Source organism: Phacochoerus africanus, chromosome X (genome assembly GCF_016906955.1).
Source record: "Phacochoerus africanus isolate WHEZ1 chromosome X, ROS_Pafr_v1, whole genome shotgun sequence".
In the NCBI taxonomy this organism is placed as follows: Eukaryota; Metazoa; Chordata; class Mammalia; order Artiodactyla; family Suidae; genus Phacochoerus; species Phacochoerus africanus.
In genome coordinates, this window is record NC_062560.1 from 17,058,598 (window position 1) to 17,072,678 (window position 14,081).

The window sequence follows — 14,081 nt, forward strand, 5'->3', positions numbered from 1 at the left end:
CTGTGGCTGTGGCGTAGGCCAGCAGGTGTAGCTCCAATTCGACCCCTAGCCTGGGAACTTCTATATGCTGCATATGCGGCCCTAAAAAGCAAAAAACAAAAACAAAAACTTAACCTGAGGTGCTACTGGCATGGATAAAGTTCTACTGAACACAAGTGAGCTAAAAAACAATTTCAATGTTTTAATCTCCTTGGTATCATATGCATTTAGCTAGTCTCTCCTGACAAGGGACTAAAAATCAGAGATAATAAAGCGACAAAACGGGGTATGTTACAAAAATCATTTTAAAATGAACTCTATTTCAAAAAATTAATTTTTTTTTTTTTTTGGTAAGAAAGAAACAGAGTGAAAAAAGTCCAGGGAAGAGAAGAATATAAGATAATTAAGGATCTAGGAGAAGAAACAATGAAACATGCTTAAAAAAAAATGGAAAGGAATAGGAAATTTGAAAGAGATGACTAATAAAAGGGATTAATTAGTCTGAGTCCATGTCATTTCATATTCTTCACATAGCAAAGATCAATTTAAAGTCATCATGCTCCTTGACAGGCAAGGAACTGTGAAGATTTTAAAAGGCATTAAAAAAGGGTAAAGGTAGCTTTAAAAAATCCACACAAGACAAAAAGACAAATTGTGAAATAAGATTAAGGGAAAACAAGAAGAGATATGACAATAATACAAATTTCATAAATCTTACAAGATAGATAAAATATCTTAAGGGCACTGAAATTTCAACTCATGTATTTAAACAGACTATTTCCTTAACATCAAAATGAACAACCAGAACATCAAAATACTTTAATGTGAGAAATGTTGAATGTTTATTATCTTTTCTTACTTTATTTCCAGAACTTCAAAGACACTGAAAATAATACAATAAAAATAATTAGTTTTATACTTTTTACAAATATTAATTTACCTGTAGACATCACTATTTTAGATGACCCAGGAGCAGCATCCTTATCACATGAAACACTACCACGTTCTCTGGCCAGCGCATTTAAAGAAGTTGAAGATGTGGAACACATAACAGGAATACATTTTTCCTGTTAAAAAAAAAATATTCCTAGATAAGGAGAGGTCATAAAATTATTGGCATCCTGGTTCACAAATAACCAGTTGTCAGAAGTCCTCAGGGTTGGAAAGCCCTGTGTCAGCCCATTTTTCAAACTGGGCTGCTAAGAGGGGCCCATAAGCTGGCCAGGTAGGAGAGGAAGAGACCAAGAGGCTGGGATTCGCGATGCTACCCCTGCTCCAACTAGTCGTATCTTAGCCAAAATAATTCACTCTGTAAAAACTGTTTTATTTATTTATTCATTGGGTCCCTGTGAGTTTTTTTTTACACTGCTAAAGCAGTCTGGAAATCTAACCCAGCAATTCATCAAATGAGGGTGGGGGGCCTCAATAAGGCAGGGGATAGAGTTTGTCTTCAGAAAGCACTAACTCATCAGGGTTGCTGTTTTTTTTAACCGTATCTAGCCTACATTTCTCCATATTACATATCACTTTGACAAAATTATAAGTGACTTGCTGAAGTCCATACAAAATTATGCCTGTTGTATGTGATAAGCAAATGTCTTCGGAGCACTGTTAAACATCACAAGTGTTTTGCTTGTTTTATATCAACTCTTAAGATTTTCTTGGGGCTATCTTCAGACATGACTGTCCAATATCAGAAAAGCTGCAACCCGAGCCACTGCAATCGGATTCTTAACCCACTGTACCACAGTGGGAACTCTATAATTATGTTATGTTGAAAGTATTAAATTACAATTTATTACGTCAATATAGTCTCATTATTTCAGTATTTTAAAAATGTGAAACCTAGATTCTTTGACTTCTTTTTCTTACATCAACTTAAAACTGAATAATGTTCAATCTCTATTGTATACAGAAAATACTTAAACCCTGCAATGATACAAATCCATATACTCCACCCCAAGCCTTTATACTACACTTCATGTATTACATAATCTATTTATGTTATACCCTACGAAACTATACTATAATTATTGCTTTAAACAGTCATATTTTTAAAATAAATTGAGAAGAGCAAAAAGAAAGTCATTTGACTTTACCCAGAGATAAACTTCCTTCAGTATTTCTTAGTGTTTGTCTTCCAGTCATGGATTTTTTTGTATGTCCTTTATCTGAAAATGCCTTTAATTCACCATCACTCATGAAGAGTATTTTTGCCAGACAGAGTTTTATACAACACCCTTCCTGCTGCGTGTATTCCCCCCAACCAGAGTCTGCCTGCTTCCATCCACTGTCCAGTGTCTTCAGGTAGCTGCTTTTTCTATTACTTAAAAGGTTTTAGAGTTGTTTTCTTCGAGGGAGTCAGGTACGATGTGACTCATGCATCACTGGATTTATCACATTGACTTCACCCTTCCCTCCATTTTACTGAGGTATAATTTATGTACAGTAAAATTTACTTCACATTGATTTTTACTGATTTATTATTATTTCAGTTGCACCTGTGGCACACGGTAGTTTCCCAGGTGAGGGACTAAACCTGCACCACTGTAATAACTAGATCCACAGCAGTGATACCAGATCCTTAACCCACTGAGCCACGAGGGGACTCCACATTGATTTTTAAAGTATAATGAGTTTTAAGTAAACTGGCCTGAACATAAATATACCCATGCAGTATTTTGAATGTGGTTTTAAAGAGACTGAACACGATTCAGTTTTAAGTTGATCCAAGAAAAGAAATACCAATCTTGATGGCTATATAGGGCTTAAAAAGCCTTACATACTCTTGGCACATTCCCAAAGGGATCACACTCTTAGTAAGAGACCTAACTAACCTTTTTTCCTGAGTTTGGACCTTTTTTCCTTGGTGCGCTATTTTTAGCAGAACTTCCCTTCTTAGGGGCTGAAGTATGACCGGGTGGTTTAGCCCGACCTGATTTCTTGATCTGCTGTGTTGGTAATATTACAGCAGTTTTCTGTGGAGACTGCATTGAACGCTGGGTTGCTTTGGAAGAAGAAGATGTTTTTGCTATATTCTTTGTAATGGGAACTAAGGAAAAAAACACAACATGAAAAGAAAATTAAATGACATAAGGTAATTTCTTCTTACAAGACAAGAGAAATTTAACTCGACCTTTAAAAATATTCCATGTTATTCATTAAAAACCACTTTAAAGTACCATTTAATCAAGTTCTAAGTATTTAAGATTCCAGTTTATCAAGAAATAGTCTAATTCTCCAGAAAAAAATAGAGGTTTTCATAACAGGAACAAGTTAACTTCAAACTTATCAGCATAGTGAAAATTTCTAGCAATTTACCTTTTGTATGCTTCTCTTATTTTTAGTCCTTAGCACAGAAAAGAGTTTTTCCTTAAGAAAATACTATCCAATTATGCCATATACAGAAATTGTTTTACCTATCAATATGGAAAAACATAGCAAAGCAGCTACCAATGACATTTGCTTTGTCTTTTAGAGGCCAGGGGAATCCCTCTGATTTTTTTTTTTTTTTTTTGGTCTTTTTAGGGTCACATCCACAGCATATGGACGTTTCCAAGCTAGGGGTCGAAAGAGAGCTGTAGCTGCCAGCCTACACCACAGCCATAGCAAGGCGGGATACAAACCATGTCTGCAAACTACACTGCAGCTCACGGCAACGCCAGATCCTTAACCCACCGAGCAAAGCCAGGGATCAAACCTGCATCCTCATGGTTATTAGTCAGGCTCGTTACTGCTATGCCACCACAGGAACTCCCCCTTCTGATTCTTAATGGCTAAAACACATTATGTTCCTTTATGTATGTTTAATAGTAAAGCTTCATATACTATAATATAGATTCTACATTAATGATGTCATGGAAGGACCACTATCTCATCCAAGTGATTTGTATTTACTTAGTTCCTTGGTAGCCCAATCAAGACAGTTAATATTTCAAGTGAATGTTCCCTGCCAGGTTACTTTTCTCTATGTTCAGTTAAGTAAAAAGAGATTATTTTTTAGCATTAATCCCTTATTAATTTCATTTGTACAAAAAAATGAATTTTACATAGTAAACACTATTAATGTCAAATAAAAAGTCTTTACAAGAAGAGCTATATAAGTAAGACATTTATACAACTATGCAAAAAAAAATCATCTACTTTTATTTTGAGGGCTTCATTTTTACAACTTGAAACCAATCTATCACTTTGCTTCTCCGAATGACAAAAGCCATGTGTAAATCTGCCCTTCAATAGAGAATACCAGGTCTTCCCTGCAGACTTTTTTACCTACTTCTATCAATTACCAAGTCAAGAGGATGGAACAGTCTTCTCTCATCTGCCAGGGCAAATGGAGGACCTCTTAACCGCCACCATCACTTTCCTGCTCCCTTTATTTATAGTAATTCGCCTACTTACACCAGCCTCTCTTTAACTCTTTATCCTCATATATCTCATACTCCACTCTCGCTCCCTCTTTCTTCAAATAACTCCAGTAACCTAATTCACATTACTACTTCTTATGAGTTTCCCTGTTATCCCTGTTATTATCTTTAGGAATTTCATCATCGTATTTCTGATGCTTCATCATCCTGACCTCATCATTAGATAATTTCTGAAGCTATTCTATATGCAAGATAATCAATTGTGCTTTTTTTCCTCTGCCTCCAACTTCTTTATCTGTTATCTTTGCTTCACACCAAATGATCCCACTTTTCATCCTCATTATAAGCCTTCTCCATTTTCATCCAATGTATTAGCTTTTTTTTTTTTTTTTTTGTCTTTTTGCCATTTCTTGGGCCGCTCCTGCAGCATATGGAAGTTCCCAGGCTAGGGATCCAAGCGGAGCCATAGCCGCCGGCCTATGCCAGAGCCACAGCAACCCAGGATCCGAGCCTCGTCTGCAACCTACACCACAGCTCAAAGACAACGCCAGATCGTTAACCCACTGAGCAAGGCCAGGGATCAAACCCACAACCTCATGGTTCCTAGTCAGATTCGTTAACCACTGAGCTACGACGGGAACTCCCTGTATTAGCTTTTGTATGGCTTTACTTTACTCTATCAACCTGTACCCAACTGTCCACCTCCAGCAACACCCCTCTAACTAGTATCCCTTAGAGTATCACCTCCTGATCTTTGACTATGTCCAGCATGTCAGCTCCCACCTCTGAGTCACACTAACATTTGCTATTTGGTATCCTGAGCTACCGAACCAAAGGTCAGTAATTTTTTCTGTAAGGGACCAGACAGTAAATATTTTAGGCTCTGAGGCCACATATGGCCTCTGTCACACATTCTTTGTCTCTTTGTTTGCTTGTTTTCTAAAAAAAACCCTGTATAAACATAAAAACTATTCTTAGCTCACAGGCTACATGGGCTGAATATGGCCCTAGGGTTGTAGTTTGCCAACTCCTGCTATAGGACATTAGGATATTGTTGATCGCTATAACATCCACAATAACCTCAGGTGGGGTATCACTGCTGCAACTGATTTCCAAGTATGTTTCTATGGAAGAATATTTTCCCCTGTTTAATTTTCCCTCTCATCCTATTCCATTCAGCAAATGATCCTATCTTTTACTTTATGAGAAGATTAAAGGCTATCTTTTGAGTGATATAACCATTCCATTTCTCTATTTTAAAGTACTTTTATTTTCATTCATTCTCATCTCTTCCTCTTAAACGAAGTTTTCTCTCTACTCTTCTAAGCCCATTCCACTTTTACTTATGTCTTAGTAACTTCTTTCGTTCCTTTGGGACATTATGGTTTCAGTTATCCCTTCTCCATGTTATTTAGTAACTTGATCCTCAACTCTTTGCTCTCTCTTACAACCCTCACATATCCTTTGTTTTGGAAGTTTCCTCCACTAGTTCCTAGTACTTTCAAGCCCTTGCATGAATTCCCCTTCTACTTAATACCAAGATATTAAGAAGAATCACCTACAATTGATACTTTAATTTCCTTATTACCCTGTATTTCCCTAGCTTCCTATAATAAGCTTTTCTTCCCCCGACCATGTTGAAGAAATTCTTTCCAAGGTCAGTAATGACTGCACAGTAACTAAACCCAAACTGGTCATTCTCTTGACCAATTTATTCAGCTCCATAGTCCTAAACCCCAGAATATATGGCATGAAGAAAAGCAAACAGGAGTTCTTGTTGTGGCTAAGTGGTAACGAACCTGACTAGTATCCATGAGGACTCAGGTTCCATCCCTGGCCTTGCTCAGTGGGTTAAGGATCTGGCACTGCTGTGAGCTGTGGTGTAGGTCATAGATGCGGCTCAGATCTGGCGTTGCTGTGGCTGTGGTGCAGGCCGGCAGCTGCAGCTCCAATTGGACACCTAGCCTGGGAATTTCCATATGCCACAGGCACGGCCCTAAAAAGTAAGCAAACAAACAAACAAACAAAAACTAAAAGCAAAGGAAAAAGGTTAGAATCTGGACCTGAGCTTAAATTCTCTGCCTTAGGTTAGTTTTAAGACAGAACCTAGGAATACAGGAGGGCCTCAAAAAAAAAAAAAATTTACTAAATGAATGGAAAATAATTTCAACCTGCAAGCCAATGTTTGACCTCCAAGATAAGTATATGTATGTGTGTATATATATATATATATATATATATATATATATATATATGTATTTTTTTTGTCTTTTTAGGGCCACATCCGCAGCATATGGAGATTCCAAAGCTAGGGGTCCAATAGAAGCTATAGCCACTGGCCTACACCACAGCGACAGCAATGCCAGATCCAAGCTTCATCTGCGACCTACACCACAGCTCACAACAATGCTGGATCCCTAATCCACTAAACGAGGCCAGGGATCGAACCTGTGTCCTCACAGATGCTATTCAGATTTGTTAACTGCTGAGCCACGACGGGAACTCCCTCCAAAATTAGTATATTTTATATAATGAATTAAGTTGTAGCAAATAAAATATTACTTTGTCCAGTATGGAAAATGTAATGAAATGAATATTCGATTTAAGAATTTTTGGTATTTGATATTAGTAGATCTTGGGACACAAATATTTGCGCCATAGCTTCAAATATTCCCGTAAAACATATTCTTTAATAAATAAAAACTCCTTGACACATGGTATATATGTATGTATAAGCAAAGAAAACTGTATTATAAAAAATTTTACATAGGAAGAAGTTCTTTCACTTTAGAAAGCAAGCTTTTCAAAAGCAAAGACTCAATTTTGTTTACTGACATATCCTGGCACCTAGAACAAAATACTTTCATAACTAAAGAGGAAAGAGTAATCATCCAATATACTGAACAGCAAAATTAAACTATATACCTTATACATGTATTATCTCCCCTCCAAAAAGCAATCATATAAAACATACACGTTAAAATTCTATTCAGTATAGAAAATAGATTTGTTTAAATAAGGTTTAAATTATGTATAGCACTATAACCATGTGTTCATAGCAGACACAATATGAATAAAAACCTTGTGAAAAAAGTATGTGAAATACATAGAAGGATATGCTAATCATCTTTAATAAAAGTTGTATGTGAATACCTAATACAAAACTTATCTGGTTCCTCAGCTCATCTACAGGTAGAACAGAGAACAATATTTGGGTAAAAAAAATTGTCCAGGAGATGAGAAGTTATTAAAATATGAAAATGCAAAAGAGGAGTTCCCATCGTGGTGCAGTGATTAACGAATCCGACTAGGAACCATGAGGTTGCAGGTTTGACCCCTGCCCCTGCTCCTGCTCAGTGGGTTGATGATCCGGCGTTGCCGTGAGCTGTGGCGTAGGTTGCAGACGCGGCTCAGATCCCGAGTTGCTGTGGCTCTGGCGTAGGCCTGCGGCTACAGCTCCAATTAGACCCCTAGCCTGGGAATCTCCATATGCCACGGGATTGGCCCAAAGAAATAGCAAAAAAAAAAAAAAGAAAGAGAAAATGCAAACGAAATTAATCTATCTTTGGAAACAATCGGAAAGAAGGAAATATAGTCAAGAGTAAGCCTGGGAGTTCCCGTCGTGGCCAGGCACTAGCAAACCCAATGAGTATCCATGAGGACACAGGTTCAACCCCTGGCCTTGCTCAGTGGCCATGAGCCATGGTGTAGGTCAGAGAAGTGGCTCAGATCATGCGTCGCCATGGCTGTGGTGTAGGCCAGCAGCTGCAGCTCTGATTTGACCCCCTAGCCTGGAAACTTCCAAATGCCCACAGGTGTAGCCCTGAAAAAAAAAAAGAGAGAGAGAGATGAGGCCTGGAAATGAAGAAAAGGAGCTAGATGCCAGTGTTTACTGGCTACCCATTACATGCTAAGCATTTCAAAATATGTCATTGCATGTAATCCTCCTGCACATCCTATGAGACAGGTATTGTTCCCCACTTCATACATGAGGAAACTTAGGCTCGGTGAGGTTAGGTGACAGCCAAGATCACCCAACTGGCTAAGACTTTATCTCCTAAGTGCAGGCTTCTTCTAATATGCCACCTTGCTTTCTGTCCTCTAACATAAAAGGCTATTAAATAGTAAATCCACTTCCCTGAGTCAAAGTGCAGGTGCGTAAAAAAAAAGACGGCCCTGGAGTTCCTGTCGTGGCGCAGTGGTTAACGAATCCGACTAGGAACCATGAGGTTGCAGGCTCGGTCCCTGCCCTTGCTCAGTGGGTTAACGATCCGGCGTTGCCGTGAGCTGTGGTGTAGGTTGCAGATGCGGCTAGGATCCTGCGTTGCTGTGGTTCTGGCGTAGGGTGGTGGCTATGGCTCCGATTAGACCCCTAGCCTGGGAACCTCCATATGCCGCAGGAGCGGCCCAAAAAAATGGCAAAAAGACGGCCCAAAAGACAACCTTGTGAACTCCTATGTGTTATTTCACAAGTTGCTAGGTGCTATCTGACAGAGGGAGTCTTGAATTTTTAAAAAGTCAGATATAGAGGCATACTTATGAGGAGAATACATTAACAAATGTAGACAAAGACATGCTAGTAAAACTTTTCATGAGCTTTCCCATTGTGGCTCAGAGGAAACGCATCTGACTAGCATCCATGAGGACGCCGGTTCTACCCCTGGCCTCGTTCAGTGGGTTAAGGATCTGGCATTACTGTGAGCTGTGGTGTAGGTCACAGACTTGGTTCGGATCTGGCGTTGCTATGGCTCTGGTGTAGGCTGGCAGCCATGGCTCCAATTCGACCCCTAGCCTGGGAACCTCCATATCCCATAGGTACAGCCCTAAAAAAAACAAAAAAAAAAAACCCAAACAAATTTTTCATGCCTATGGATAATATTTATTTCCAAATAGTACTCATTAAATGTACATTTGTGTTAACACATTAAGAAGCTTTTTTTTTTTTTTTGTCTTTTTGCTATTTCTTGGGCCGCTCCTGGGGTATATGGAGGTTCCCAGACTAGGGGTCAAATCGGAGCTGTAGCTGCCAGCCTACGCCAGAGCCACAGCAACTCCGGACGCGAGCCGCGTCTGCAACCTACACCACAGCTCACGGCAACGCCGGATCGTTAACCCGCTGTGCAAGGGCTGGGACCCGCAACCTCATGGTTCCTAGTCGCAACCTCATGGTTCCTAGTCGGATTCGTTAACCACTGCGCCAAGACGGGAACTCCTAGAAGCTTTATTATTCAAATACAGTGCTTGCATTCTCTAAACTATGAAAAGAGAGCAAGCAGCACGTACAATTAATTACCACAGAAAAGGAAATATACTTAAAAATGAACAGCAACCCAATTTCCAGTTACTGTAACACATGTGCTGGTTTGGCTTACATACTGCTTACTTGAACAGGAACTAAAATGGATTAGGGTATAAATTAATATGTATTTTGCTTTTGATTTAAAAAGATTTGATAGAGATATGGTTGCTTATTGTTCTCCAGATTTTCTATACACTATTTACTTAATACCTGGTGTATTCTTTTTACCAATCTAGGCAATTTAGCAAACTCAGAAGAAATAAATACAGTCTCAGTTATAGAGTTCTTATTTCTTTCTTTTTTTCTTTTTATGGCCGTACCTGCAGCATATGGGAGTTCCTGGGCCAGGAGTCGAATTAGAGCTGCAGCTGAGGCCTATACCATGGCCACAGCAACATGGGATCTAAGCCGCATCTGTGACCTATGCTGCAGCCTGCGGCAACACTGGATCCTTACCCTACTGGGCCAGGCCAGAGATCGAATCCGCATCCTCAGAGACAAGGTTGGGTCCTTAACCTGCTGAGCCACAACGGGAACTCCAATTTCATACACATATTTCCATATACATAAAATTCCTATCTCCTTAAGTAGATAGATTTGTGATTTCCTTCTCCTTAAATAAATTGAGTGGTATATATACAACCATATGACAAGGGCAAAAACTACTATAAAAACTGATGCCTTGAATTTGAGACTAGAAATAGACAAAAATCAAAATACGAATGGGCAAAATATAGTTTGGAAAAACCAAAACCGAGTAAAAAAGTAAAAATTCTGTCACTGTCCACATTGACTCTGGAAACTTTTCAGATTAAGAAATCCTTTGCAAGTCATCTTATTTTTAAAAGTGAGTGTAAAATGAAACTATCATTTATACTAAGGATCTTTCATACCGGTAACTATAAAACCAAAGAAACAATATAAACCTCTATTTTGAAAAACATGGAGATATCAATAGAGACGGTTACATAAGCTAAACTATCAAACCTTGAGGCCTGGTATTCACAGAAATTCAGTCAAGTTACCCAATGTCTCTGCCTGGAACATTCCTCCCTGTTCCCCAGAGCCTACGTTGCCACAAACTGATCGGTCATGGGTAGCAGTAAGAGCAAATGGGAGGCAGGGTCAAGTGTAAAACACTTGAACATCCTTCATTCAATCCCGCTGCCATCTCACACCATAGCACTGACTTCCTTGACTGATTATCTTCAGATATTGCCCCAATTCTCCTTCCCTCTCCCCCAACCAAAAGAAAAGCCACAATCCCAGCCCAGAAACCTTGCTTTTTAGGAATTAAACATTCATAACTGACAGAGTTTGCTTTACCTCTGAAACTAGTTTGTTTTTTTTTTTCTTTTTAGCCACACCTGTAGCATGTGGAAGTTCCCAGATCAGGGATGGAACCCACACCACAGAAGCAACCTGAGGTGCTGCAGTGACACCACCAAATCCGTAACCTGCTGAGCCACAAGAGAACTCCTGAAACTAGTTTTTCAAATACCTAAGGACTAGTATTGTCACATAAGGGTGACTTTACTTTTTCATAAGCATGCTAACAGTCTTTTAAATGTATTTATTTCCTTATTTTTAGCAATAAAAATCATTTTTAAAAACCTCCAATAAGCTAAGAGAAACTCTTGAAGGAAACCACAAGAGGTAGTTACTAGTGGAAAAGGAAACAAGGAAGCACAATGACACTTATCACAGCAAGCATTTTGGAAAGCAGAAGCCAGATGAGGACTACGCATTTTCTCAGAAGAAGCAGGGTAGAGATCAGAAGGACACGGTAGCTGGTACCAACCACTCTTTACACCTAATCCCTTCCTCGATTCTCACCATCTAGTGCAGAGACAGTGGTTCCTTATTAATTAGGTTCAAGCTGAGCTTTACCACATAACAGCTATGAGAAATAACAGCCTGGTCAAATTATTTAAAATCTTCATGTGACACACAGTATGCACTCAATAAATGTTAGCCATTATTATCAGCAGCATCACCACCATCACCATCCCTGTTTCTATTCTCACTTTCCCTTCCCAGGCTCTGACGGTGCTCCTTGCCCTCTTCCATCAGTTGCATAGCATATTGGGGAAATCCTGTTGTCAAGGGCTAACAATTCGAATAAAGTTTCCTCCAAAGAAGGAATTCCTATTTATCTACACTCTCTCTAACTTACACCTTCACTCCTTCCATTTACAACAACATATCTTGAATGACTAGTCCATATTCAGTATTATTGCCATTTTTCAACCCTCTGCAAATACACTTCCAAGCAACTTTTTTAGGTAATCTCTAGGTAGTAACAACACCCTCAACTTCCTAACAGCCACTGACAATGATGTTTCTTCTGGATTTTATGTGACTTCCAGCAAGCACTAAACACTTCTTTTTAAAATTATTTCTTCTATTTTGTACAACCACTCCCTCATTGTTCTCCTCCTAACTCTGTCACTTTTCCTATGGTGTCCCCCAGGATTAGCTATCTTTGCCCCACACTCATCTCCATTTTGAGTGCTTTGGTTTACACTCTTGATTTCAGCTACTGCCTACACATATAACGATTCCCAAGTTGTTCTCTTGCTCACTCAAGCATTCATGTGACACTTCCCTCCACCCCACCCGCACAGGCCTGTCTCAAGTTCCAGAGCTGTGCTTTCAACAGCTAACTAGATAATCTAATTAAGCATCTCAAACTCAACATATCCAAAAGCAGAATCATCAAGCTTATCCTATATGCTCTATCTTGATGAATGCCACTACCTTTTTTCACCAAAGTACCCTAAGTCAGAAATCTTGAAGCCATCTTTGTACTCTTCCTCCTCCACATGTCTAACTAAGCCTACTTCCTTTTAGTATTTCTCAGTTGTCCTCTTCTTTATGCCTGTCAATGACTTGGTCCAAGACCTCATGACTTCTCACAGAAACTACAACACTAGCCTCTAAATTGGCATTCCTGACTGCATCTTCCAATCCATACTCTATATAACACATCAGGGTGATCTTTCTAAAATACAAATTGTATGTCACTTTTCCACTAAAAATCCTCAGTGGAGTCCTCTTGTGGCAGAGTAGGTTTCGGGATCCAGTGCTCTCACTGCAGTGGCTTGGGTCACTGCTGTGGTGCAGGTTCATTTCCTGGCCCGGGAATTTCCACACACCACAGGAGCGGCCAAAAAAAATTAAAAAAAAAAAAATTTCAGTGATGCCACATTATCCATATGCTAAAATTTGAACTCTTGGCCTGGTATGCAAGGTCCTCTACATACCTTCACAGTCTCTTCTCATCTCTTCCCCACTTATCATTACAGATTCAGCCATAATCTTTTGCTTAAGTCCTCCAAATATTCTGACCCTTTACTGCCTTTGCAGAGCCTGATCCAAAAAAAGCTTTCCCTTCCTTGTCAACAGTTAAATCACCATACATTATATGAAACTCTCCTCAATTACTGGCTCTGTAAAATTCTAGCACTAAGCTCCAAGGCAAACCATAGGATATTAATGCTCCTACACCACACATACTGCATTTCTCTCTATTGGCACAGATCTTAGAGCATCTTATCTTCATCTGTCTCGCCACACTGTGAGTTCCTTTAGTGCACAGAACCATCTAAGTTCTCTTGTTATAGCTCCAACAATTGATCTAGGGCCTGCCACATAATGGGCATCCAGTAAGTGTTAAATAAATGAATATTTAATATATTCAACTTTTATCTCTGTTCTTATATTCCTATAGAGACAATTCAGGAAGTTTATGCATTAAATAGATGACCATGGCTTGCTTACAACATTACAGTTTTCTTGGAAAAACAAACTTCAAATGTTAACCAACCAATTTAAAAATCAACTTCTAGGGGGTTTCCATTGTGGCTCTGCAATAACGAACCAGACTAGTATCCGTGAGGATGTAGGTTCAATCCCTGGCCTTGCTCAGTGGGTTAAGGAGCCGGCACTGCTGTGAACTGTGGTGTAGGTCAATGACGTGGCTCAGATCCTGCGTTGCTGTGGCACAGGCTGGCAGCTGCAGCTCCAAGGTGACCCCTGGCCTGGGAACTTCCATATACCGCACGTGCAGCCCTTAAAAAAAAAAAAAAGGCAAAAAAAAAATAAAAATAAAAATCAACTTCAAGAATACACTCCATTCAAAAAAGAAGGAAGGACTCCAAATCAAAACCATAATGAGGTGCCACTTTACACTAAGATGGCTATAGTTTTTGTTTTTGTTTTTTTTTTCAATTTTATTGGAGTATAACTGACTTTACAAAGTTGTGCTAGTTTTAGGTATACAGCAAAGTAAATCAGTTATACAGATATATATATCCATTCCTTTTCAGATACTTTTCCCAAATAGGATTACACTTAGATTAATATTGAGTAGATTTCCTTGTGCTGTTACCTACCTAGGTAGTAGGTCCTTGTTACCTATCTATTTTGTTTTA

At 39.1% G+C, this 14,081-nt stretch overlaps 1 protein-coding gene across 2 annotated transcripts in view; it reads right to left on the reverse strand.

Annotated features, from left to right (window-relative positions):
• Positions 1-14,081, reverse strand: part of SCML2 (Scm polycomb group protein like 2) — a 105,054-nt gene that overhangs the window by 17,961 nt on the left and 73,012 nt on the right. For both annotated transcript variants that reach the window (XM_047765381.1, XM_047765382.1), the window contains exons 8-9: positions 2,817-3,031; positions 920-1,046 (exon numbers count right to left, since the gene is read on the reverse strand). In XM_047765381.1, coding sequence (XP_047621337.1) covers positions 920-1,046; positions 2,817-3,031 — 342 coding nt within the window. The remainder of the gene's footprint in view (positions 1-919; positions 1,047-2,816; positions 3,032-14,081) is intronic.